The sequence below is a fragment of the Chenopodium album genome, chromosome 18 (assembly GCF_948465745.1).
Source record: "Chenopodium album chromosome 18, dcCheAlbu1.1, whole genome shotgun sequence".
Classification (NCBI taxonomy): domain Eukaryota; kingdom Viridiplantae; phylum Streptophyta; class Magnoliopsida; order Caryophyllales; family Amaranthaceae; genus Chenopodium; species Chenopodium album.
The window spans coordinates 38,998,491-39,025,911 of NC_137851.1; the positions used below are offsets into that span (position 1 = coordinate 38,998,491).

General features: G+C 33.3%; 2 protein-coding genes across 3 annotated transcripts; one reads left to right on the forward strand and one right to left on the reverse strand.

The window, feature by feature from the left end:
• The first annotated feature begins 10,248 nt into the window (after positions 1-10,248).
• On the forward strand, positions 10,249-20,147 carry LOC145590858 (RNA-binding KH domain-containing protein RCF3-like). Of its 2 annotated transcripts, none has more exons than XM_081647246.1 (8): positions 10,249-10,439; positions 12,343-13,079; positions 13,723-14,178; positions 14,297-14,551; positions 15,040-15,375; positions 15,750-15,826; positions 15,924-16,035; positions 19,575-20,147. In XM_081647246.1, exons 2-8 carry the CDS (start codon positions 12,375-12,377, stop codon positions 19,716-19,718), a joined length of 2,085 nt encoding a protein of 694 aa, XP_081503372.1. In that variant the 5' UTR covers positions 10,249-10,439; positions 12,343-12,374; the 3' UTR covers positions 19,719-20,147. The 2 variants fall into 2 exon arrangements, with proteins under 2 accessions (XP_081503372.1, XP_081503373.1); XM_081647247.1 differs by having other exon boundaries at positions 10,249-10,404.
• Positions 20,148-21,345: 1,198 nt separating this feature from the next.
• LOC145590860 (uncharacterized) lies at positions 21,346-23,785 on the reverse strand. Its single transcript, XM_081647248.1, has one exon. It carries the CDS (start codon positions 23,766-23,768, stop codon positions 21,648-21,650), a length of 2,121 nt encoding a protein of 706 aa, XP_081503374.1. The 5' UTR covers positions 23,769-23,785; the 3' UTR covers positions 21,346-21,647.
• Between the last annotated feature and the right edge of the window lie 3,636 nt (positions 23,786-27,421).

The window sequence follows — 27,421 nt, forward strand, 5'->3', positions numbered from 1 at the left end:
ATATTGCATTGAAGTGGCCTTTTCTCTTGCATATGCTCCTAGACTTATATCAAATTCCAACTTAAAATCCTTGTATAAGTTTAGAGTATAAACTTCAGCTGCATGCTTTAATATTTTTGTTGTTGTTTTTGGTTTCTCAATAGTACATCTGAAGTTGTCACTCTTTTCAGTGCTTCTCCATCTTCTCACAGTAGCTTCAAATATGTGAAAGAACTCCAAAAGCTTAGTGGTTCTGTTAGCCTTAAATGAAATTGCTCTATTTGTTACTTCTACTCTTTGAGATGAAAGAATTCCAGCTGAGAAATGTCCTTGCTCAATGTTGTGCACCATTTTTCTCGTAGCCCGAATAACCTATCAAACCATTCTTTTTTTTTTTCTAATCCATGTTTTTGAACCATGTTGTTCCAGCAATCTTCAAATTCAGATTCCGAATCACACCCACTTAAGCATATGTGAAACATATTCTTGAATTCAGGATTGTTTTTTAGAGTTCCAAAGTGTGACACAAAATTCTTTTGCAAATACCATAGACACAGTCTATGTCTTGAATTTGGATAAACATGGAACAATGATAAGAAGAATTAGATTATTTTACTTAGGATTTAACATTTTTGAGTCAGAAATTTGATTATTATAATCAGGAATTAGATTATATTAGTCAGGAATTAGCATGTTTAAGTCATGAATTTGATAATTTATGTCAGGTATTGTTGTATTTTTGTCAGGCATTACAATATTTAAGTCAGAAATTAGCATGTTTTAGTCATGAATTTGATAATTTATGTCAGGTATTGTTGTAATACCTCGTATTTTTACACGTATTTTATTTAAAATAAGTATTTTGAGAAGTATTTAATTGAATTGAAATGTCTTATTTAAAGTATTTTAGTTATTTATTTTAATAAGTTTGGAAATATTTTATAAAAGGAAAGTTTATTTAATTAATTATTTTAATTAAGGTGGGGTTTAATTTTGGAAAGTTTTATTTTAGTAAAGTTTTATTAGGGATGAGATTAGGAAAATTAAAAAGGAAAGTTTAGGGAGAAGGGTCTTAGAGAAGGGGTATAAATATCCCACATATGAGGCAAATCAAACTTTGCCCAGAGTGGAGAAAACCCAAGGTAAACTTCTCTCTCCTTTTTCCTTATTTTCTTTCTTTTTTTTCTTTCTCCTTTTTCCCCTTCCCTTTTTCTTTTTTTCGGCTGCCCTTCACCACCACCGGCCGACCACCGACAGTGGTGGCCGCCAGCCGCACCTGCCGCCGGCAGCAGCTAGGTGGCTGTCGGCTGCCATGTTTTTCGAAAAAGAAAAAATTAAAATTAAATCTTTGTTTTAAAAACCAATTTAATCCTAGATCTAAATATTAATTATGGGTTTTGTGATTTGATTTTTGATGCTTGACTATGAGTATTATGTTAATTAATTTTCATATTATGTTTTTAATTAAAAAGCCCCAATTTTTGAAACCCTAGGTTCTTGATTTATAAATTATTGAAGGATTATGATATATAATGGTGTAAACCTTTGATTAAAGTGTTTTAAGACTAAATTACAGCAAATTTTAATTAAAATATAGTGCTGGAATTTTTGTTAAAGCATTAAAAATCAAGTTTCTTTAAGGAATTTTAATTACCCATTAATTGGGATTAAAGTATGATGTTTTAAATATAATTTCAGCTTATTTTAAATAAATTATGAGGGGTTTTATAATAGTATATATTGCTGGAAATTTGTGTAGAGTGGATTTTAATACTCTTCTATAATTTTAAATTGTAGGAGACTTTAAAGTGAGCGATTTTTATTAATTGTGGCGATATTAAGATCGTACACAAGGTACGTTTGCGTACTTAGTATAATTATGTTGATGTAATAGCATGCTAAATGTGTTTGATTGATTACGAGTAGTATCATGCTAGGTTTGGATTGGAAATTATGATTTGGATGTTGTTGGTAAGTGGATTATGAAGCATGATTTGTTTGTGATGGATTATTAGATGGAAAATAATAGTTTGGAATATTATTTATGAACCACATATTTATTTATGGCATGTTAGAGAGCATGTTTAATTAGACTAAATGTTTAATTTAGTTTAGAATATTGAAAAGGAATTTTATTATGGTTCATATATTTTTTATTGATGCTTTAAGCATGAGGAAGGAGCTATATAAGTGTCTATGTACATGAGGAATAAATTGTATGTTGGTGCCTTAGTGCACTTAAGGTGTTTTCAACACCGAGGGATAGGATTTGTGGCGCTTCATGCGTTTAAGGTGTCCTTGACACCGAGGTAGAATTAAAAAGGGTTCAACATTTAATATTATATTGTCACTAATTATTCAAGAATTAAATTGGTTTATTGAATTGTTTGATTAATTATTGTTGATTGAATGATTATGGTTTGAGAGTCATCACTGAGTTTAATAATCTGTAAATAACGTAAAGTGAAAGAGATTACGCACCAAAACTCTTGGAACGCATATACCTTGAGTATGAACTTATGGGGGGAGTTATGGGGTTTTATATTTAACCATAACTTCTATTGAAGTACAGGACGCTGTACATTCCTTTTATTATTATTATGCGCAGGAATTCCGCCACTTACGAGTGGTTTTTTATGCTGGCACGGTTAGCTCCCGTGTCAGTAACCTCAATTTATTGGGGGAGGTTAGTGGGAAACCCGTTCGATGCGTAATCAACGCTAAATAAGTTATTTAATGTCTAGTGAGAACTTTTATTGAATGTTGTATGCTTGAAAAACAGGTGCAACAAGGTAAGTTGTGTATTGATAGGGAATTGTATACTAGTGTGTTAATTACGCTTATGTACTCAGCTTTGCTGATTGTGTGTTTTGTGTGTTTGTTGGCCTTGTCTTTATCTTGGCCCTATGATGACCCATTTTTAATGGAAAGTAGTGGAAATAGGTAGAGATAAGCATTTCAGGTGATGAAGCATTTTCATGAATGTGCATGAGTGAAGAGCGAATCATGCTAGTTTCTATAAGCATATGATGTGTTTATTGCTTTAATTATATATGACTTGATTATTATGCGTGACTAACGAGAAGAGTTTAGAGTTCAGTTTTGGTTTTAATAAGGGCCTATAATGGTTCCGAGTTGTAGGTTGAATTTATTTTACTTCGTTTGACTTTACTTTCGTTGATTGACCTTTCAAGTTGACTTGTTTTGAATGGTTTTGAAATTAGTCTTCCGTTGTGTGTCTTTGATAGTTGCCTTAACCGTTTTCACGGTGGCGGTAATATCTTAGATATTCCTATTTAAAGTTTTAAACAGGGCGAAACATGTATTTTAAAAGAAAGGAATTTTTAGGGTGTTACAATTGTTGTATTTTTGTCAGGAATTACAATATTTGAGTCAGAAATTAGCATGTTTTAGTCATGAATTTGATAATTTATGTCAGGTATTGGTCTATTTTTGTCAAGCATTACAATATTTAAGTCAGAAATTAGCATGTTTTAGTCAAATATTAGATAATTTATGTCAGGTATTGGTCTATTTTTGTGAAATTAAATAGTTTTTGGGTTTAGGGTTTTAGAATAAAGATATTTACTTAGTGTTTTGGATAAAGACAACAAAAATGTAATAATAAGATAAAGAAAAATATTTAAAATAGTCTTTTTTTTAATATTTTTTTATTTGTCTATAAAACCATTTTTTTTTCACACATTTTTCATGTTTGTGTTCTTGTATATTCTCTTTCCTAAAATAAACTTTTTTTCTTTATTGCTCAAATATGGAAAACAATTCTTAGTCTTCTACTTCATCTAACGATCCAGAACAAAATGTTATTGACAACTTTGAAAAAAGATTAAATGATCTATTCGAAAGAAGAGATAAAGTGAAGGATGGACTGATGAAGCTCTATGAAAAAGTGGAAAAGAATAAAATCGAAGAACTGAGGAAGAGAAAGAGGGCACATGAGAAATTCCAGGAAGCACAAACAAAAAACAGAAAGAAGAAGGTCAACAAAAGAAGGAACAGAAAAAAGAAAAAGAAGATCAAAAGAAAAAACAAGTTTAAAATCTTAAGAAGAACAAGAAGAAGATTAAGATTCTAGGGTTTTTTTTTCTTTTTTTTTCTGTTAACTTCTAAGCTCAATCAATATCATTAAAATATATGAAAATAATGATATGTAATAATTAAAATTTTCAAATATATTATATTTCTTGATATATTTCTTCATTTTGCTGATGTGTTTATCAAATATATGAAATCTGTAGCCTATATATTACTTTGTATTTATTTAGTATCGTACTATAATTATATTGGCTTATATGATTCTTTATTTTGTTTTGTTGGTTTACATCTTTTTAAACTAGCTTATAAGATAATATTGGTCAGGAATTACATAATATTAGTCAGGAATTAGATAATATTAGTTAGCAATTGGTATGTTTGATTATGGAATTATATTATTTTCAAGTATTGGTTTTTTTTTCAAGAATTAAATTATGATAGTCAGTCTTAAATAGTTTTTAGTCAGGAATTATTATATTTTAGTCAGGAATTAGATTAAATATGTCAGGTATTGGTTGATTGATTGAGAATAAAATTACTTGGGGAAGCGTGCAAAAATGACTGATTTAAGTTAAGTGAGTATTAAAAAAAATCAATTTTCCCAAAAAATCTAGGCGCCCCTTCATTTCTTCTCTCTTGTACTTTAAGAAAACCATTCATTTCCAGAGCTTCAACAAAGGCGATTTAGTAGTTTCTTATTCGTTTTCAATTCGAATTCAACTAATTTGCAAGGTACATTGCTTCCTCTGTTATTTTGATTGTTTTGTTGTTGAATTTGTGTTGAAAATATTATTGGTATTGTAGGGTTTAGAGTGGTATGATGATCATCAGTTTTTTTGTGTAGTTATATTTTTTTATTTTGGTTTTTTTATGAAATTGTTAGTTTGTGTTTGGTGGTTAGATGATTCAAATTAGTTTGAATTTTCCCTTTGATGTTGAAATAAAACTCTAGAAAATCGTTTGTAGTAGGTTACATAACAGGGGATGTTCTGATGTGTTGTTTTTTTATTACTTAGGATAAACCATGGCGAACCTTGATGAACTTCACCCATTTTTGTCCATGTTTGACGTGCTGGCAATGCACGTGTTCCCTCGTCTGACAAACCCTTTGCACATGGAGTTCGTTAAGAGTGTGTGCAGGGAGTGGAGGAATATTTCTCGACATGGGATTGATTACACCCATCCTGTGTTGTCCATGGAAAATTCTACCCAGAAGTGGGCCTTGGACTCTGTATTTGGTGGTGATGGGTCAGAGTTCTGGTTTTACATGTTTGGGGAGTGGTGGGCTTATTGTGATGTGTTCCCATTGTTGTTCGGGGATGATGAATGTTAATAAGGGATTGGGGTAAGCGTAGGTGTAGTTTTTTGTCAAAAGTTGTAGTTGAATGCCCATGATGTTTTTTTTTTTGTTTCTTCCCTATTGTATCTATGAAGTTTTTGAACACTTTTGCAGTGCAATGTTTGTTATTGTAGATGACACTTTTGTAAGGAATGAACATATTTTATATAAGAATTTGCAGTTTAGTACTCCTCATTCTCTTTGATTATATATGTTGTGATCTGTAATATGTGTTATTTTTTAATTGTGTGCATTAATGTTATTAATCTTAGATTGATTATGAATTTCTTATTCTCAGATTGAATTCTAGTTTGGTTGCATTAATGTTATTCATTTTTCGACTCAAATTCAACTAATTTTCTTCTGTTTACTCTTTAAAAGTGACAATGGCAAAAGCTTCTACCTCTAATGACAAAGAAACTTGCGGAGATAATCGTAGGCTAAAGGAGATAGTCAAATTTTTTGCTCATTTAATTCGAGTTGTCTATTGTTGGCTTCGATCAAAAAATGGGTATCGAAACATGGTGCAGAATTGCATAGACATTAAGAAGAGGATACAAGAAAGCAAAGAAAAAATTGTTGGCGGAGCGTAAATGGTATGTACTATATCTTTAGCAAATTAGGTATGGGATGCAAGACATGTTAAGTGATATTTTAAGCAAGAAGGATAAGCTTGATCAAGTACTCAAAGAAGAAGACTTAAAGGAGAAGATGGCAAAAAGAGTGAAACAAAGGGAGGAGGAGGAAAAAAATAGAAAGAAGAGGGAAAAGCAGAAGGAAATTTCACAGAGGAGGAAGGAAAAAGCTAGGAGAATTGAGTAATGGTATAAGCCCAACTCTACAGTTCTATTGTCTGAAGAATCGGATTATGAGTCTAATAATGATAAACAATCTATTGATCATTTGGAGAGGATCTATGATGCAAATATATAAGTATAAATATGTTTAATTCTAAATCTGATGGATGTTTGTTTTAGTTAAGAATTAGATTATTTTAGTCAGGTATTGCATTATTTTTCTTAGGAATCATATTATTTTTGTTAGGAATTAGACTACATTAAATTACTCAGACTATATTAAATTACTTATACAAATCACATATTAAATTATAGAATACATATATTATGAAGCTAAAACTGCTTACCTCTAGTATGACGTTGCTCATTGTAAGATCTTGATCAGTGAAGATTGATTTTGGTTCAATTCCACACATTGACTTTTTGAAAGACTTTTTGAAAATTGAAAGCAGCCAAACAAATGTTTCAGTCTTATCATCAGTTATGAAGGTACATCCAAACATTGTTGTTCTCTAGTGATTGTTTATACCAACAAATGGTGCACATATCAACCCATATTTGTTTGTTCTGTATATTGTATTGTAAATTAAAACATCACCATAAGCTTTGAAATCTTCAAGCATTTGAAAGTCACGCCAAAAATAGCTCACCACATTATTTTCTTCTCCAAATTTCAGTCTATAAAAGAATGAAGGATCTTTATCTGCTCTTTCTTGAAGGGTGTCTAATACATTCTTCATGTTTCCACCTTCAACCATACTCATTTTCACCCTCGATACATAGTTAAGGTGGTCTCTCTTAGTATGACCTACACATTTTTCTCTTCCAGCTTCATTGCTTATATAATTATAAGCATCCATTGGTTTAATACCACTCTCAAGCATGCTCTCAATAGCTCACCCATTGGAGCTGATATTTGCCTTTCTGATCTTAGATGATGTCGTTGAACTGTTATTACCAATTCATGATTATGTTCCAACTCATGTGTAAGAACAACAAATTTACCTTCTGCATTTTTCTTAAAACGAATACGAGCTTTGCATCTAGTTCTTGTCTCATTTACTTCCCTTTCTTTTCTCTTTTTTTCATCAGTTTTACCCAATATGGGTATTTCAACTGAATTTTGTTCACCTGCAATCTTCATTTTACCCTTCGTCTGTCCTTCCTTAGAACATCTAAATAAAACTCATACAGTATATCATTGCTATCTCTTCTCTTTGTTGATTTTCTGACGCTGAAACCAATAGATCTTGAATGACCTTTGTATAAAAAATATCCATCATTATAGTCTGAAACTGTATAACCTGCTAGACATCTACTTATGTTTTCATCCTTGTCATATTTGTAATAATCTGCAACAAAAGTAAATATAAATCATACTGTATTTTTGTCAGGAATTACAATATTTTAGTCAGTAATAAACTTTTTTTTTAAATTTATAAGTCTCAGGAATTAGCATGTTTTAGTCAGGAATTAGATGATTTATATCAGGTATTACAATATTTTAGTTAGGAATTTAATAGTTTTTAGTCAGGTTTAAGATAATATTAGTTAAGAATTAGATAATAATAGTTAGGAATTATAATGTTTTAAAATCCTAGTTCCTTTGTCCATTAGATTATTACATACAGGAATTAGATTATTTTAGCCAGTCAGAAATTAGATTAACATAGTCAGGAATTTGATTATTTAATTCAGGAATTAGATTTATACAGTCAGGAATTGAATTAGAAATTAAATTTTATCAAGAATTACCATGTTTTAGTGAGGAATTACATAATATATGTAAGGTGTTAGTCTATTTTTGTCAGGCATTACAATATTTTAGTCAGGAATTAAACTTTTTTTGAAAGTTATAAGTCTCAGGAATTAGAATGTTTTAATAAGGAATTAGATAATTTATGTCAGGTATTGGTCTATTTTTGTCAGTTATTACAATATTTTAGTCAGAAATCTAATAATTTTTAGTCAGGTATAAGATAATATTAGTCAGGAATTGGTATGCTTTACACAGGAATTAGATTATTTTAGGCAAGTATTTAATTATTTTTCTTAGGAATTAGGTTAAATTAGTCGGGAATTAAATTATTTTTGTTAGAAATTAGACTATATTAAATTAATTGTCAGCAATTACATCATTACAATTACAGAGCATTTAATTATCAGTGTATAATACTTCTAATTTTTATAATTTTCAAACAAACATACCTATTATATTTGCAGCATCTTCATCATCTCTATCTTGATTGGTGTTATCTTCTATAATTACATTATCTGCTGCATTCATCATTAGTATTAGTATATTTGAATTTCACTGCTTAAAATTATCAAAAAAATGGAATCAAATTTAAATTAATTATCTGCGACACCCTTATGTATACAATCTGAAATTAAAATAGCTTTGCATGCAAATTATAAGTCAAATTTAAGTCGAAATTAAATACGATCTGAAATTAAATTAGCCTTGCATGCAAATTATAAGTCGAAGTTAACTACGATATGAAATTAAATTAGTCTTGCTTGCAAATTATAAGTCGAAATTAATAACGATATAAAATTAAATTAGCCTTGCTTGCAAATTATAAGTCGAAATTAACTCGAAATTAAATACGATCTGTGATTAAATTAGCCTTGCATGCAAATTTAAGTTGAAATTGATTGTATACAAATTTAAATCGCATGCAAAATTGAATTAATGCTTTACAAAAATTTAAAAACTCGAAATTGATTGTACAAATTCAATATGATCTTTAATTAAATATGATCTGAAAATAAATACGATATGAAATTATGAACTAAATTGTACCTTTTTCAGCAGTAATTGAGCTCGAAATTGATTCTATAGGTGAATTAGATTCTCCTTCAATTATCATTCTGTTGTTTGATTCTCCATTTTTGTGATTTGAATTCTGTGAAATTTGAAGATTTGAATGCTCTGAAATTTGAGGAAAAGAAGGCGTTCGAAATTTGAGGAAATGAAGGCGTTCAAATTTCGAGTAAATGACGGCGCTCGAAATTTGAGGAAAATGATGAAAATGAAAAAAATTCAGACATTTTATAAAATGGCGCGCGGGCTTTGGTCGAGTTTATCAGACCCGCGCCTTTTAGATTATGAGTCCGGCCTCACGTGAGTCCAGTCTCACACAAAACGTTTTGTTTTAAAGATGAATTGGTTAAAATTATTATTAATAAAAAATAAATAAAAGTTATTATTGTTTCAAAAATATATATTTAATGGCAAACTTTGTCCCAAAATAACTAATACAATCAAACTTTGTACACATGTCAATGCACTAGTTTGACCTTATTTATACATAAGCAAATATTATTGAAAATTTAGTATTTTGAAACTTAATATCTATACCTATATAATAACATATTTTATGATAAATATATATGATGTTACTATGTTAATAAAAATTTATAGTCAAAGTTTAATGTAAGCATAGTGAAAAAAAGTCCAACACATCTGTAACAATCAAAGGGTAAGATTAAAAAAGCACAAATTTTCATATCTGGTTGGCCATACGGTGTGGTCGGGGCTTGGGGTTACTCGGTCAGGGTTTATTTGGTCATGGGTCATTTGGTTGGTCAGGGATTATTCGATCAAGGGTTACCCGATCAGGGGTTACTTTGTCGGTCAGAGGTTACTTGGTTTGAAGTTATTCGATCGATCAGGAATTATCCGTTTAGTATTTAATGTATGTCAGCTTGCTGCATGATCTGGCCATACCAAAAAAATGCTGCAATAAAAAGGGTCTTAATAAAAATAAAAAAATAATTATAAAATGGGAAAAATAATTATAGGGAGTTTTTTCTCGAGTTTTTAGAGAATCATATAAGATTTAATTTTTTCATCGCGCCATATAAGATAATAAATTTTAGTGGTAGCTAATTAAATACGAATGAGATTTTCTAATTTAAATTAATTAAATATAAAATATTATTTTTTAATATTATGTTTATCTAAATATATAAAAAAGTTTAGCACATAAATAAATATATATATATATATATATATATATATATATATATATATATATAAATTATTTTAAAAAATTCAAACAAAGCGTCATCGCACGGATTCATCTAGTATTCTAGATGGACAAGTAAAACAGAGCGCGCTGTGCGATCCATTTGTGAACCTGGAACATCATTTTCTCTAATTTTCTTAAACTACTGAGCTTTAAGAAATTAGAACACAGAAAATAAACACCAATACAGAATAACAAGGTAATTCACAATAAAATTTGCTGCTCTTCTACGAGGTAACCTGATCTCTTTGCTTCTCTTTAATTAGGGTTTTGTCAATTTAATTAAATCTTTATGAATTTGGTTTTTTTAGGGTTCTTTCTCCAAAATTTCATTATTATTTCACCATACGATCTTTCTGGGTTTATGCATTTTCATATGCTTGAATATGTTTATATATAACTTTATAGCATTTTAGTATGGGTGTTATCTTTCATGGGTTTTAGAATTCAATTAAAATTAGTGTATTGTTGTAGTTTAATATAGAAATTGGGAGAACAAGTAGCAGACTTTGTGTTTCGAATCAAGGGTCAATTGAAAAAAACACATTTGATATTTCAAGGTTGAATCTTGATACATTAGACCCCTCTTAACCAACTGCTGCCCCGGGCAGGTGCTTTTTCGAGGCATTGGAGTAATGTTGATGTGTTGAAGTAGCCAAGTAGGAATGCTATAATAGGTAAAATGGGAGTAAATGGGGGAAGAAAGGAAAAGGGAGGCAAAAGTAGGATGAGTGTTAGATAAAATATTGAGATACATGAAGTTATGAACAGTTGAACTCTTAAGCGGCTTTTTGGATTATAATGGTAAAGCAAGCTTGTGTCTTTTGTTTAAACCATAAAATATTGAATGAGCTGTAAATAATTGCTTGTCAAGGTGTATATGTGTGCGTGTAATTTTAGGCGGGGAAGACCGTGGGGTGGGGTGGGGGGGGGGGGTGGAGAAGGAGGCATTGGAAGTTAATGCTATGAAGAATTTTAGTTGTATCACAAGTCCTAGGAAAAGATGGTGGGTTAGCACGCTTTTCTATTCTTAATTCCTCATTTAGCCGATCTAATTATTCTTAATTTAAATATAACAGTTTCATGCATAAAATCAAAGGGATTTCGAGGAATCATGATAGGAGAGTGTGGCTAGATTGGAGTCCTTTAGTTGGCCTTTCTTTAATCATCACCTATGAAAAAAAAAGAAAAAATCATTGTTCTCAAACTTTCCTTATTCTACTTGAAATTTGGAAGGACTTGTTCTATAGCAGGTATTTCATTGATTTGCATTTATTCAAAGACCAATCAAGGCCTTTTCTCATATTTTGTGCTTTTTATGATGAAGAGTTAAAGAATATTTGTTATTGTATTGTCCTACAGCAACAATTCTGTTGCATAAACTACTTAGTTGGGTAGGAAATTAGTGGTTTGTCCCACTATTGGTTATTGGTAATTTACATTTGAATTTTTTTTTTTTTTTTTGGGGGGGGGGGGGGGGGGGGGGGGCAAAAAGGTTTTGCTTTTTGGGTGATTAGGGGTACTCTGGTTCAAAGGCTTCTTTGGTTTCTTCATGGGATCGAGCGGTATTTTTAGCTTCTATTTAGGTGCACGCCTTTTTCTCTATTGAAATTTAAGATTGGAATTTTTTTTTTTTCCTTTTTCGGTCATGTGGAGTATTAGACTTCTTGATTTCTTGTCCCCCTTTTGTAATTTCTCATTCTCTTTGTTGTGGACATCTTTTTCAATTTTGCACTCACAATTGAAAACATGGACTCGTTAAATTCAACAAATTGCTCCTTTCAAGAATTATTATGAAATAGTTCGATCCCATTTGTATTTTTATAGGCATACACCTCATGGTCAAATATGCTAGTATAGAATGCAATGAATTATCCACACAAACCATGCCTATATTTGACTTACCAAACACCTTTTAAGCTGTTAGTTAGTCAAATTTACCTTGTTAACAGACATGCTATTCGCTAGCTGCTAGCCTGCTATAGGCTAAAGCTATTCAGTTTCTTTTATCTCTATCTAACTACTGGTGCATAACAAGGCTTAAATTGTACCTAATAGTTTAAGTTGCTACCAAAGCTCATTCTTGTAAGTTGATTCACCTCCGTAGGAATTTTTATATTTGCTGCATTCCATGCAGATTAGTGCTGACTTTTGGCCAATAGTCTCAACATGTCTCTTTCTTTAACACCTGCAAAGAGACAACATAGTCGAAACCATGAGAACTCAAATGGAAAAAAGTTCCAAAAGTCGGCAAGTCTTAATTCACCAAAACAGCCCAGGAAGACCTTATCTGGAGGTGCCATTCTCCGTGTTCTTTGCCCATCTTCTAGAATTGAAAGCGTAATTGAAAAGAAGAGCAATATCTTATCACAAATACGCCAAGAAACTGGTGCTAAGGTCAGAATTGATGACCCTGTTCCTGGATGTGATGAGAGGGTAATCTTTATAATGGGTCTTGATAAGGAAGATGAGAGTAGCAACCAACATAAAAAGATCGACAATGAGGACTCTAAGTCATCCAAAGAGCAAGGCAGTTCTGACGATCACAATGTAAATGATGCTGACAAGGAAACTCCTACAAATGTTGATGACCTGTTGTCCAAGAAGGGAACTTCATCTGTGCAGAATGCTTTGTTACTTGTGTTTGAATTTTTTTTTGAAGGGGAGTGGGAAACAGAAGACACTAATGAAGAAAGCAATGGATCTGGTACATTCACTCTGAGGTTACTTGTGCTTTCCAGTCAGGTGGGATGCCTTTTAGGAATGGGTGGCTCTATCATTAAGCAAATGTCTGCTGAAAGTGGTGCTCAGATTCGAGTTCTTCCCAGGGACAAACTCCCTCAATGTGCCTCTTCTGCTGATGAAGTAGTTCAGGTGATTTGTGATTTTACTCTTTTGAATTACAAGATTGTTTAATTTTGGGCGTTGTCAGTGGATTTTTGTTACCAGACCATATTGTTCCAGCATCTGAGTTATTAATTATCTCTTATGTCCACATCCTTGCCATTTTTTAATTGTTAAATTACTCTTCATCCCTAGCAGGGCTGGCACTGTACTTGATTTTTATTTCATATGCAAATTGGTTACAGTGTTCCATTGTAAGTATGATGTGCTTTAATAATAGGCATGCTTATAGTGTTGCTATATGAAGATGCACTTTTTGTTAAACCTCACCCTTTCTTGGTCAATTGTGAGAATTTTTGTACAAGATTTCCTTTCTAAGCTCTTCCATTTATTTTTATCTGAAAACAATAGGTCTGATAAAGCACATTTTGAAGAGTTTTATTTTATTATTTACATATTGTGTCACCTTGAATCTATTAGTATCCTTCCATTTATCTTGCTTGAATCTCTTGCAACGGAAATATAAATGTGACAAATAAATGATATATTACAGCTGTGATGTAAATGTTTAACTTGGGTGTTCTTGTGTAGTAGAACTATATTTGCCTCTTTTTCTCTCATTATAATTGCACATTGAATTAAATTGCCTTATGTGGTCACATTCTATTCGCAGATCACAGGACTGGCTGATGCTGTCAAGAAAGCACTCAGAAATGCTTCGGATCAGATTCTGGAAAATGCATCTCATGATAATGGTTCTTCTCCTTCTGATTCCTTTAAACCGACATCTCAACCACACAGTAATCATGTTCCAAGGCCTGAATCCCATTCCCATCGGTTGCTTCCTTCTCATGGGGCATTGGGTGGTGGATTTCGTGATGGTGCTGATTTTCATTCAGGTGGCCCCCCATTGTTTCCCAAATTCCATGAAAACTTTATGCCTGGTAGAATGGATGCTCCTGAGATTGTAACCTTTCGATTACTATGCCCTGGTGAGAGGGTAGGTGGTGTGATTGGAAAGGGTGGAGCTGTAATTAAGACTCTCCAGCATGAAACAGGGTGTGAGATTAAAGTTCTTGAAGGTGCTTCAGATGCAGAGGAACGCATGATACTTGTATCTGGCCCAGCGGTATTGTTTTTGCATATCATCACCTAATTTGTGCTTATTATGACAACATCACTGTTATTTCTTTGAATCATATACTTCCTATATGAGGCAACTAATACCTGTTGCCTAACTTCTGCAGCATCCAGACGATAGGATATCTGCTGTTCAGGATGCAGTTCTTCGTGTGCTAAATCGTGTTGCCAAAGCTATACCTGATAGCAAGGAGAAGAGTGTAATGGCAAAACTTCTTGTTCCCTCCAATCAAATTGGCTGCCTTCTAGGTAAAGGTGGCTCAATCATTGGTGAGATGCGTAAGGTTACAGGGGCTTATATTCGTATCTTGGGGAAAGATCAGATCCCTAAGAGTGCATCTGAGAATGAAGAAGTTGTACAGGTATTTATTTTAATTCAATAATTTGTGTTTATATAAGCATAACTGTTTGCTTTAGATACCAAGCTAAGCTTGGTCTAGTGGAAAAGATTGTACCTTCCAACCTTGAGGTTGGGGTACAATCCCCACTAAGAGGCACTTTGAGGGTGGGGATCCCTTACCCTTCTCCCCTCACTCTCAAAGTGTCTGACCCGCAAATACCAGACCAAAAAACCCGCAAATAACTGTTTGCTTTAGATATGCAAAATTGACACTTTTTTGGACTGTTCTGAAACTTTTCTGTTAAATTTTATCTTTTTCAGGGGCCTTAATTGTCTATACTCTATATTAATTTGTCATGTACATGTTCTGTAAAATGATATAACTTTATGTTACAAGGGTATGCACTCTTTGCAGTAGATTTTATATACTTAATTTTTTTTATAAAACCCTATATAGCATGCATAATTTTAGTGTTTATACATTCCCCTCTGTGGATTTTGTTTGACCAGATTAATGGAGAATTAGAAGTAGTTCAAGAAGCACTTTTGCAGATAACCACAAGACTTCAACATCATTTCTTCCGTGATGCATTTCCTTCCATCAACCATCCTTCAAATCTTGCATTTTCAGATCGAGCACCCCCTTTTCCTTCATTTATGGGACGACGAGAAGTCTCTCCTCCAGGAATGTTTCCAAAACACGGCCCTTCATTTAGAAACACTGATTATATTGGTTTGCCTCCTTTGCATGGTGGATTTCATCCTCATAATGAACATCCACCATTTATGCATGATATTCACCGACATGGAGGTCCTTATATCTCTGAAAGATCGTGGCATCCACAGGTACTTCTTCCCCCTTCCCTTCTTGTATTTGTTAAATTTATTATTTGATAGATACCCAGTATGTTAGAGTAAACTATGTGCTTGTTTGGCTGGCAACATAAAAGGAAGGAAGTGAAATATGTGAGTATCGTTGCAGTTGTTTGATTGACTCGAAAATAAAAATGAAGGGGAAATTTGTGGGAGTTTGTTCTTCCCGCAAAACATGGAATTAAATTAACCCCCCCCCCCCCCCCCCCCCCCCCAGTCAACTTCCTTTAGGACTTAAATTTTTCTTGGCAACCCAATGAGCACTATGAATTATATCTGTCATTGTGGCTTATCTTATTGCCATTCTGGAATTTGATTATTGACTGGTCTCTCCCATTGGCTTGTAGAATTTAATTGATGGTGGGCCTATGGGCTTGTTGGAGCATGGTGGTCCCCCTCAAAGGCGGATGTCTGGATTTGGAGGGTATGTTCTTAGACAAAGTGTTAGTTGCTGTTTTTTGCATCAAGTCTTGAAATAATTTGCTTATGTATCTGCATTGTCTATCTTTTGTTATGTAAAGGGGAAGCCCACAGCCTGTAATCACAAATACGACTGTGGATGTAGTTGTTCCTAGTTCTCTTGTACCTATAATATACAGAGAGGATGGTGGATGCTTGAGACAAATTCGACAGGTACATTTTTGACATATCATCATGCTGCATATTCCGTTGTTGGCTGAGAGCAATGTAACTTGTTATCAGCTATGTTACTCGGACTCTTTGTTTTACCTCAAGTACCCGTGTCGGACCCTCGACACTCGGACATGGGTATGACACTCGGACACTTCATTTTAGTTCAAAATCATAAAATTTTTCCACAAAGTAGCCGAGTCGGACACTTGGACACATACCCGTGTCGGACATGGGTACCCAAGTCCGAGTAACATAGGTTATCAGTCATCAGTTGTGTTAGACTTTTGAGTTGTACTTTCAAATAGTTGTAGCTGTATGCATCATAATTAGTATTTTTTCTGTTTTTTTTTTTCCCTTGCAACATACCTTCTTGGCACGCTATTTGGGGAAGTTATTTAAAAAAGGTAAATGGGCAAATAAAGCTTAAGATTCAAACCATAAAAAATTAACACTTTCTTCTTATTGGTTGTAATTTTTCCATTTACCTATTATGTTGCTTAAAATGTGTGCCAAAATGGTGTGTTCCAAGTAAATAAAACCGGAGGAAGTATAATACATAAGTTGATTTTAATGTGCTGATAAATTAGAAAATGTGGTATACAAGAGAATGAACTAGGTAAAGTGGTACTCTCTCCGTCCCATAATATACTATGGTTATCTTTTTGGGTGTCCCAAAATTTTGTTACTGGTTGTTTTCCTTTCCTTTTTAGACACTGAAATATCTAAAATACCTGTATTATTTTTGTCTTTATTCATTGCACTACCGAAAAAATCCTCACATTTCTTATTATTTGTGCCCTCACCTACTTTTATGTGAAAAATTTACAACAATAATCCCACCTTTAAGCTATCTTCTTAAAATGGTCCCAACTGGGAATAATCTCAACTTTTATAGGTATCTTTGTAAAATGGTCTAATTTACCTACAACTTAAATAACAGGTATTTTTTTAAAAATAATTCATCCAGCCTCCCACAGTCCCACCCCTGTCTCGAATATCTGATGCAATGACAGAAGCGGCAAGCCTCATTAGCCGAACCGTGATCTTAGCTTCCAACTACTGAGGACCCACAAGATAATGGACTCAATCACTTGAACAATCCTTCACTCGTTGCCGGAGTCATTGACCCTCATCTTCTCTGCCACCCATCTCTCTTAGCAACCCATTTTCACACTCCAGTTTTCATCACTCTTTTCTCAAATCTCTCTCTATATCCCACCAATTTAACTCCTTAGTGAAGCCAAATCTCAAAGCTTGGTCATTGATACTTCTTTTAACCACCTCATTATCACTTTCTTCGCCAAATCGAAGAGATCCAATAAAGGTTTCTTGGTTTTGCATGATGTTACGTCATCAATTTTCGATATTGGAGAACAAACCGAAGGGAGTGAAGAAAACAACTGGTTGAGAATTTAGGTTTCAATTGTCGAAACTTTAACAATTTATCATAATTATCAAATTAAATTTTAGTCCCTTAGAATTACAATAACGAGGGAAAAAAAAAAAACATTGTTTAATTCAAAAACTCAAATAGGAAAAAAAAAAAAAAAAATTGGATTACGTATTCTTGCTGCTTGATTGTCAAGGAAAAAAAAGTATATTTTTAGGATAGTGCATAAGAAATTGCAGAGAAATTCCGTTAGAAAAATATTTTCACTTAGAAATTAATTATCCATGCTTCTTTCTCCACTTTGATCTTCTCTATTGGCCTTTTGATTAAGATAAGGGTGGGAGGAATTTGGAAAGGAGGAGGAGAGAGAATAAGGTAGCAGGGCTTTGGAGGGAGGGGAGGAGAGAGAAAAGTCCGTGCAGAAGAGAGAGGGATTATATTTCAGAATTTTTCAAAAAAAAAAAAAAAAATGATTAAACCAATCAAAATAAATCACGTGTCATGCTCACTTGTTACTCCAGTTATCAACCGGTTAAAGCCCATTTTAAGAAGACACCCGTAAAAGTTGGGATTCATTTCAGAATTTTTAAAGTTGCGACTATTTTGAGAAGACAGCCTAAAGGTGGAATTATTGTTGTAATATTTTCCTTTTATTAATTAATTAATTTTTTTTTTTTTTTTTTTTTTTTTTTTTTTTTTTATGTATTTATTATTTGTGTCCAACTCACATGTCTTGTACTTTTCTACCTTTTTCATGTACTTTATCCTTCATTTCTTAATTCTCGTGAAATTTTACAAACGATAACTATATTATGGGACGGAGGGAGTGTGAACTCTATGTGTTTTTATTTATCTGCCCATGCGGTAAGCTGTTGTGACGAAATGCTTTACAGCAAGCATGTGGGGTGTTTTTGTGTGTGTTTGTTTGGAGCAAAATTCAAGGGTCTTTTTAGCAGTCTCTGTTGTCTCAATTGTGATGGTACAAAGTCACTAATATAGCTTCATTATGGGCTAAGGCGGCTGGGATTAGGATGGTTCAAAGAAACCGGTTTAATGTCTTACTTTGATTCTGTTAAGAGAACAACTTGTCTTATTATTTTTTCAAGCACTTGAGTTCAGCTTATTAATATACAATTTTTTCTTATCAAAAAAGTAAGCTGTTCGCATGCTGAGACTGAGAGCAACAGCTTTCTTTTTATAATTTGTTGTGCCCTTTGATTACATTAACATTCCCATTTTTCAATATCTGCTGGTTGAGAAGAATTCTGCAGCTTATGTATACATCAGAGTTGCTTGGTTATTCTATTTCTGCTGACATTTCCATCTCTCTGAGCATGTCATGATTTAGCATTCTCAGCTTTCATAATACCTATTCAGTAGAGTGTTATGGTTATTTTTCTCTCCTCACTATCGTTTTCTCTAGGTTATACAAAATTCATAAAGATTGATATGACTAAAATTCTATTTTGACTTTCTGGGTTAGCATAATAAGTCCCAAGTAATGAGGATTCTTTGTATGCTAATCACATGAACTTTGAAGTATGGGAAAAATTCGTCGTTTTTGGTTGCTGATGGCTTCAAGGGAAGTTCAGTGGACTTGTTCATCTAACTTTTATCTATAAATTTTACACAACAGAATTTTCTAAGGTGCTGCTGTTATGTAAAATTTAACATTGTTGAGTGTAGCCTTAGGGATACAAGTTTTGGAGGGAAGGGAGATACAAAGGATAAGAAAACTCTGCAGCTCTGGCACAGAATGAGAGAAAAAGAATGAAAAGTGAAAGCATCGCAACACTGGAGATGGTGGGAGTGAAAGCAGTGGAACAAGCAAGCATTGTTGGTAATTAGGTGATTAAAGGGGGAAATATTGACAGTTGTGGTGGTGGTTAAAGGTGAAACGAAGGGGTATATATACCAAGGGGAGTTGGGCAAGGAAACTATTTCTTCAGTGCGAGAGGATTCTTACTAGGGATTACTATCGTGTTCCTATTTCAATAGTTTATTGATGCTGCTAGGCTAATATTTCTTTTTGTTGCTTGCTTGTACTTCTTGAAAGCTGCTTTTGGTTAAGTGAGAATTTTTCTTAGAAATGCGCGTATATGTTTTTATTGCTTCATCGTGACCCTTATTGCCACATTTTCCGGTGCAGATTTCTGATGCAAAGATTACAATCACAGATCCCAAACCAGGTGCTCCTGAAACTGTCATCATCATTTCTGGAACTCCTGAACAAACTCATGCTGCACAAAGTCTTATCCAAGCGTTTGTAATGCTTGAGAATGAATCTTCTTGACGAGTTGAAAGAGCTTTTAGTCCCCCCTCCTCATGACCACATTTACACTGTGTTTGGATAAAAAAGGAGAAAGGAAAAGAAGGGGAGGGAGGAGAAGAGGAGGGGAGGGAAGAATGTTGAATTTTCCTTCCAAATCTCTCCATTGTTGGAGGGTTCAATTTCCAACAATTTAATCCCTCTATTTCTCTCCCCTCCAATTCCCTTCCTTCCTTATTTGTTATCCAAATGAAAGATATTCCATCTCTCCATTTTCCTTCCCTTCCTTTCCCTCCATTTCCTTCAATCCAAACACACCGTTAGGGAGTAGTCATTTTTTGCTGTTGCAAAATGTAACTTTGAACCTTGTATGTTTTTTCCAACATATTCATGAAATGAATATACAAAGTGGAATTTAGTTAATGAACTCTTCTTTGACAATTATCCTTTCTATCTTTGTTGGCGTTGCATCATTTTTAATTTTCTTTGGTGGTTTTTTTCATGGGAATATCACACAATACATTGATTCGGCCTCGACAATGCAATTGTTCAAAGTAAGTTAGGAAAATTTGCAAATTGCACCTATTTAAAACTTATATTTTGTAAACTGCAGCCATTTAAAAAAAAATTGCAAATTCCAGTCCAAAGTTGTTATAAATTGTAAATTGCAACCCAATTTAATTTTTATTATTGGTTTGCGTATCGAAAAATGTTCGGTTAAGGTTTTAGCGGCCATTTTAGTTTTAAAGGATCCAAATTGAACTCGAAATTGGCAAAAAAATTAAGTAAATGCCTCGTTCTTACAAGGAAAAAATAGTTGTCCACAAATCGATACATTTTGTTACGCAAAACAAGGCACTTACGTTATTTTTTTGCCAATTTCGAGCTCATTTCGGACCCTTAAAACTGAAATGGCCTCTAAAACCTTAAATGAACATTTTTTTACACGCAAACCGATGAAAAAATTGAATTAGACTGCAATTTACAATTTATAACAACTTTTGGGCTGCAATTTGCAATTTTTTTTTAAATGGTTGCAATTTGCAAAATACAAGTTTTAAATGACTGTAATTTGCAAATTTTCCCGTAAATTATTTGAGTTGTGATCATTAAATATGAAAACGGATCAACATCATAATAATTCATTTTATTTAGTTGCTCAATTTTGAATTTAAACAACTAGTACAAACAGCCAATGGTAATTTCAAGTTGTCAAACAAGATCAATGTTTTTTTTAAAAAAATTAATAAATAAATGTGTGAAGTTTTACCAGAAAAGTTGTATGCCGATATCTATGTTAATGTATCTTGTTTCCATTTTATTCCTTAAATATGTGCTAACAAATAAATGCTATAAGTTTACAAGGGTAAATGTGTCATGGTCTTTGAGTTGGGGAGTACGGTGTTGAAAGACCATCCAAAGCTATACCATTGTGACATGGACTAAGAGCCAAAGCATAAGCTCATTATGCAGCCATGACAATAACAGACCATCAGAGAATGAAACCTACCTACCAACATCTAAACAATAAATCGTTACCAAATGTGTCCGACTCTAAACATTCAGTTGTCCACGAACCACTCCTCCCAGCAGCTCAACCTGTAGGGTTTTGAACATCAAAAGTTTCATGTGGTGATATTATGCTGTAATTGTGAACAGGCCCTGAAATTATGCACATGATGTCTGTTGGCGGCTTAGTCATTCCATCACTAGTCTATAAGCCAATGATATGGAGTGGATCATTCCCTTGGATTTTAATCATAAATTGTTAAGTATGTGCTAAATTCTGCACCAATGCACCTAATCTCTTCAGATTTGATTATCGTACGCAGTTTTGGCAGTTCAATAAAATGCTGGTAGTTTGAAATTGAACAGCCAAACAAACAGACCTTAGTCTAAAGCATTAATCTGATGCAGAGAATTATATTTTCATCAGTCCCGACAAAGGAAATTTCAAATTTCATTAATTTCTTTTTGATCTTTCGGAGAATCTTTCAGTAAAAGCCTTTCAGAGAAAGCTGAAACAAGTTCGTACTTGTCATTTTCATAACAAGCAGTCGTAAATGCTGCTACACTAACACGATCAACATTTTGCTGCTTATCCAACAGCTTTTCAAAAAACAATGCTGCTATCTCTACTCTCCCATCACTACAAAGCTTCCTTACCAAAGTATTCACTGTCCGTATCCAGAGCTTTTTCTCCAGCCGTGCCAAGACAACAAAAGCATGGTTTATATCATTGTTTTTGCAATACTCATAACATAGAGTAAGCCGAGTAACTTCACAAGGTGACAGTCCCTTGTCAATCATGGTTCCATATAGCTTCTGAGCTTCTTCAAGTTTCCCGTCTTTGCATAGTCCACTTATTAAAGCACCATAAGTAAAACTATCTGGAAAACAATGATGGTCATTCATTTGGTGGAAAAACTTCATGGCTGAGTTGATATTACCCACTCCGCAATATCCACATATCATGGAAGTGTAGGTTTCCTTAGTTGGAACAAGGCCAAGCTTGATAGCCTCTGCAAACCACCACTCACTATCCGCCATTGATTTCTGCCTACAGAACAAGGCAATCAGGATATTACATGTGTATATATCAGGTTTAAAGCCCGCTTTAGTCATCTTACAAAGCCATGCTGAGGCTTCTTTAGCATCATTGCGCTTTGCTGAAGCAGACATGAGAATCGTGTAAGTGACTCTATCAGCTTGCAGTCCTAATTCGACACCCTCCTCAAGCAGTTCCAATGCTTCCTCAAACCTTCCCTTCTTGCAGAGGCCACTCATAATGGCATTGTAGGTATAAATATTAGGAGCCAACTCTTCTTTCCTCATAATATCCATGTAACTATATGCTCTTTCAAAATTTCCTGCTTTACAGTACCCATCAATGAGGGTTGTATAGGTGTCAACATTGGGTACCAATCCTTGTTCTTTCATTCGGCCGAGTAACATCTCAGCCCGATTCAATTTACCCTCCTTGCAGTAGCCATTGATCATAGCAGTATAAGTGCACTCATTCGGCTTATAATTCTCACTCCGAACAAGCTTAAGGAACAGCCTAAATGCCTTTTCTGTCCATCCCTTCTTACAAAGTCCATCAATCAATATAGTATGTGTATAGACATTCGGTTTCCAACCTCTCCTAACCATTTCCTCCAACAACTCAAACGCTTGCTTAATATTACCCTTCTTACATAATCCATCAACCAAACACGTGTAATTAATAAGATTCGGCGTAAATCCCATCTCCATCATTCTATGAAAGAACCAGAATGCCCTGTTTACATTACCCACACAGCAAAACAAACTGATCACCAAAGTACACGTCGCGTTATCAACAACAAACTTCCGTTCGATCATTCTACCCATCCACTTATCCACCTCATAAATGTTCCTCATCCTACAATAACCTACAACCATGTTGACATAGCTAAAACAATCCGGGCGCACCTCTCTCTTAGACATTTCATCGAACACGTACTCTGCATACTCAACCGAACAAATTTCACAAGCAATCTTTAGAATACAATTCAAAGTACGAGTACTCGGAATCAAACCCTGATTATGCATCTCAATAACCATACTAACAGCGTCATTAAACCTCCCAATCTCAGCAAAATTCCTCACCATATGAACCATTAATTCATGGGCTTTCTCAAAATTCTCATTACTAATCAAACAAGATGCAGCAACAATATAAAGACGCATAAAATATCGAAATCTAGAATACCCAATTGCCCAATCCAAAAATCCTAACGCAACCATCGAACCCGCCTCGTCGGCGAGCGAAGCAACAATGGTAATGACCTGATCATTTGACAGAGACTCAGCATCAATGTCAAGATTCAGCTTTGGAGGTGAAAATCTGAGGTGGGTTGGTTGGTGGTATGATTGAATGACTTGTAAACAGACTTTTCTGACAAGAGATTGAGGTGATGGTGAAGATGAAGGAGGATAATTGGGATGAGTTTGGAGAGAGATTGGTCTGAAAGTGAAGAGATGAGAAGAGAGAATAGAGGAAATGGAGGAAGAAGTTTTCTTGAAAACTCCATTGAATCTGGGAGAAAGCATGAAGGATTTAGTTGTTGAGTTGCGAGCATTAGCATCAAACTCTAAGATTTTCCCTCTAAAATTTGAAGTTGTAGAAATCTTGGCTGTTTTACGGTGTATTGGCAATTTGCGTACAACTATTTTTGTTACTTCCCTCAAGGCCTCAAACCCGATTTGAAATTACTTTTTGGGTAAATTCAAGTTTGTCTCGTAAATATGTGAATATATCTCTCTATAGCATCAATCAATACTTATTATATTAAAGTAATCACCTTGATTATCCCCTAATACACGTGTCGCATTCTCATTATAAAATTTCCCACCCAAAGATTTTTTTTTTTTTTTTTTTTTTTTTTTTTTTTTTTTTTTTGGGTTGTGTTCTAAAAAAGTTTGTTACATCATTTTTGAATTTAAATATGAAGATTGGATATTGGTTTAAATTGGTATTATTTCTTAAATAATTAATAAAAATAAAACACTTTTGATAATTTAAAAAAAAAAGGTTAGTTTGAGATAATCTTACGTAAATTATTAATAGATAAAAAAAAGTTTGTTATTACTTTTTTTTTACATTTTTTTTTAATTATCTTCTAAAAATTGGCTTGTTACAGTATGATTGGATATTGTTTTAAATTGGTAATTATCTCTTAAATTATTAAGAAGATAAAACACTTTTGATAATTAAAAAAAATAAAAGGTTTGTTACTATGAACTTTTGATAAGTACATGTGTCGCATTAACAACAAAATTTTTTTTGCCAAATTTTGTTATTTTTAATTTTTTTTCCCTTTAAAAATAACATGATGATGAAAAGTTACAATAATTATATATATATATATATATATATATATATATATATATATATATATATATATATATATATATATATATATATATATATATATATATATATATATATATATATATATATATATATATTAAAAGAGTTTTAAGGTAGACATTAAATGAATTCAATTTTTTTTTTTTTTTAAAAAATGTTATATAAATCATTCCATTTATATGAACTTTTTTTTTTTTTTTTTGGAAAGACATATTATGTACTACATATGTTTATCACAACAAGATTATATATTATTTTCTTGATTTTTTTGTAAAATTATGTAATAGAAGGCTAGAAGCTACAAGCTTAGGTAATGAAATACGAATATCAAATCAACCAATGATACTTTTGTCATTTCTTTGAATAATTTTATAATTAAAATTTCAATTAATGATTTATGATTAAAATGGAAAGACATATTATGTACTACATATGTTTATTACAACATGATTATATATTATTTTCTTGATTTTTTTTCTAAAACTTTGTAATAGAAGGCTAGAAGCTACAAGCTTAAGTAATGAAATACGAATATCAAATCAACAAATGATACTTTTGTCATTTCTTTGAATAATTTATGATTAAAATTTCAATCAATGATTTATGATTTAAATTTCAATCAATTAATACTCTACGGATACTTCAATAAGATTTGCCAAAAAAGATACATATTGATTATTCTTAGTGTGATATTTTCCTGGCACTTTTGTTGTTTTTTAGCATTCAATTGATATGAATATAACATATGAAAGTAAAAAAATTTAATAGTGTTAATTTTAAAAACATCTATTGAAAATTACCGTGCATGGAAAGGGACCTAACCTAATAACTTAATACTAAAAGCGAGACTAGTGATAAAACATGTCATTCACTAGTTAAAAATTTTCCCTTCATTTTTTCTTTCATTTTTTTTGTTTTTTTTGCTTTTTAATTTTTTAATTTTATCAATTCTTCATGAAAAGTATTTATGTATATATTTTATAGCCTATAATATTCTCCTAATGAAATATTCTTATATGTATATGTTTTATACTAAGCAATTTTTGTAATATTCTCCTAGATTTCTATATTATTCTCATGCTAATATTTCTAATTTTCTATGATCTTCTCATGCTATTATTATTATTATTATTATTATTATTATTATTATTATTATTATTATTATTATTATTATTATTATTATTATTATTATTATTATTATTATTATATCTCAAAAACAGAAAAAGTCATACAACCTACAAAAATTTGTGGGAAGCCAAGATACAATCTGGGCCCCCACTCCTCTAACTATAGAAAAACCTATCATAGTAAAAATATGAGCAGCAGCACGAGCCCCGATGACCTGAGTTGTCGAGAACGTCTGAACCCGCTTCATCAACGCACCAGCCTCCTTTATGTGTAATTCCCCAAGTGAAGAAAAGGAGAAGGGAAGGAATCCATATCCAATTGCTCGACAACTAGATTCATACTTGACCCGCTTCTGATGAGTCGCATCAACCACATCCCGTTTAGGAACAAAGTCAGATAGCCCCGACTGTGTCAAAGGAGAATAAACTAACACATCTGCAGGTCTAAGGGCCCTGTCATTCCCTCCGGACAACCCAATGTCAACCTCCTTTCTAGCCGAAATCCAAGATCGATAACAAACATCAACAAGAGTATCCTAAACAACATTATGCCGATATTTAATACCAACCATACCAGCACACGACACCGCGTGATCACTGAAAATATCCCCAGGGAAAACCCTTGAACAAGTAGTGCACGACATCGAAATAGAGAATAAAGGAACTCCCAAGCGGTAGCACAACACACATCGGTAAGTCTTTGCATTTATTATCTGACCTAACCCTGAAATAGAAACTGCCCAAAGCCAAGCAGAGGTGTGATCTCCCTGCCGCGATTTCCACAATGCTGATTGACGAGGAGATAAAGAGAAGGTGGATTCTGCAAATGCGGTAACATTTGTAAAATATATATCTGCCAACTTTTTCATGAGTTTAGGGGCAGCGACCTCACTAGGATTACTCAAAATGTTAGACACAAACGCTCCATTAAACAGAAGCAACACATCCACGAAGGCTCGACCAAGGCCATCAACGTAAGCATGCCGTAGAAGCTTTGTCTGCAACCCAGCAGACTGTAACTAAGAGGCAAGAAATGCATAATGAAGAACATCACCTGCGGAATAAACACCAAGTCCGCCAAACGCAAATGATAAGGTGGCAAGCCGCCACTGCCAATCGCCAAACCCAAGTCTCAAAGAAATAACGATACGCTCCAAGGAAGATCGACGACCCTCGTTGAAAGTGCATTGAGCCACCTCAAAAGTACTAGGAGGACAAGTACGCAAAGCAAAGTAGAGTTTAGAAACTCCGGTACATGCCCTAAGCAACAACAACTCACACTGGGGGTCATCGAACTTAGAAACCCTATCCATCAGAGTAATGGTCTTATTTCTATAATAATCTCATGCTAATATTTTTAATAATAGCTGTAGGGAATATTTCAAGCATCCCACACTTGAGCCCCACTGTGATCATACGCTTAAGTATGGTGGCGTCCAGAGAAGGAAGCTAGAGCAAAAGAGTCGCCAACAAGTTTTAGGAACTTGTAAACCGTTCATAGGGTGAAAGTTACACCCCTTCACGATCCATGAGATCGCTAACTCCATAGTGGTCTGGAACCATGACTGGATATTCGGGGATGAAGGTACAAATCCAACCTAAAAGAGATTGAACCTGCCCTAAAAATAGGCCTCTACTTTATTCTTCTCATATTCATGTGCGCTTTCTGACTAACATACAATCAATATATTAATCCTAAACCTGTT

What these genes read in the sequence shown, in the direction of transcription:
- LOC145590858 (XM_081647246.1), top strand. Translation starts at nt 12,375, where the DNA reads ATGTCTCTTTCTTTAACACCTGCAAAGAGACAACATAGTCGAAACCAT. An exon ending in TACTTGTATCTGGCCCAGCG is followed by an intron (nt 14,179 to 14,296) that starts GTATTGTTTTTG and finishes TAACTTCTGCAG; the next exon opens with CATCCAGACGATAGGATATC. An exon ending in CGGATGTCTGGATTTGGAGG is followed by an intron (nt 15,827 to 15,923) that starts GTATGTTCTTAG and finishes TGTTATGTAAAG; the next exon opens with GGGAAGCCCACAGCCTGTAA.
- LOC145590860 (XM_081647248.1), bottom strand. Translation starts at nt 23,768, where the DNA reads ATGCTTTCTCCCAGATTCAATGGAGTTTTCAAGAAAACTTCTTCCTCC.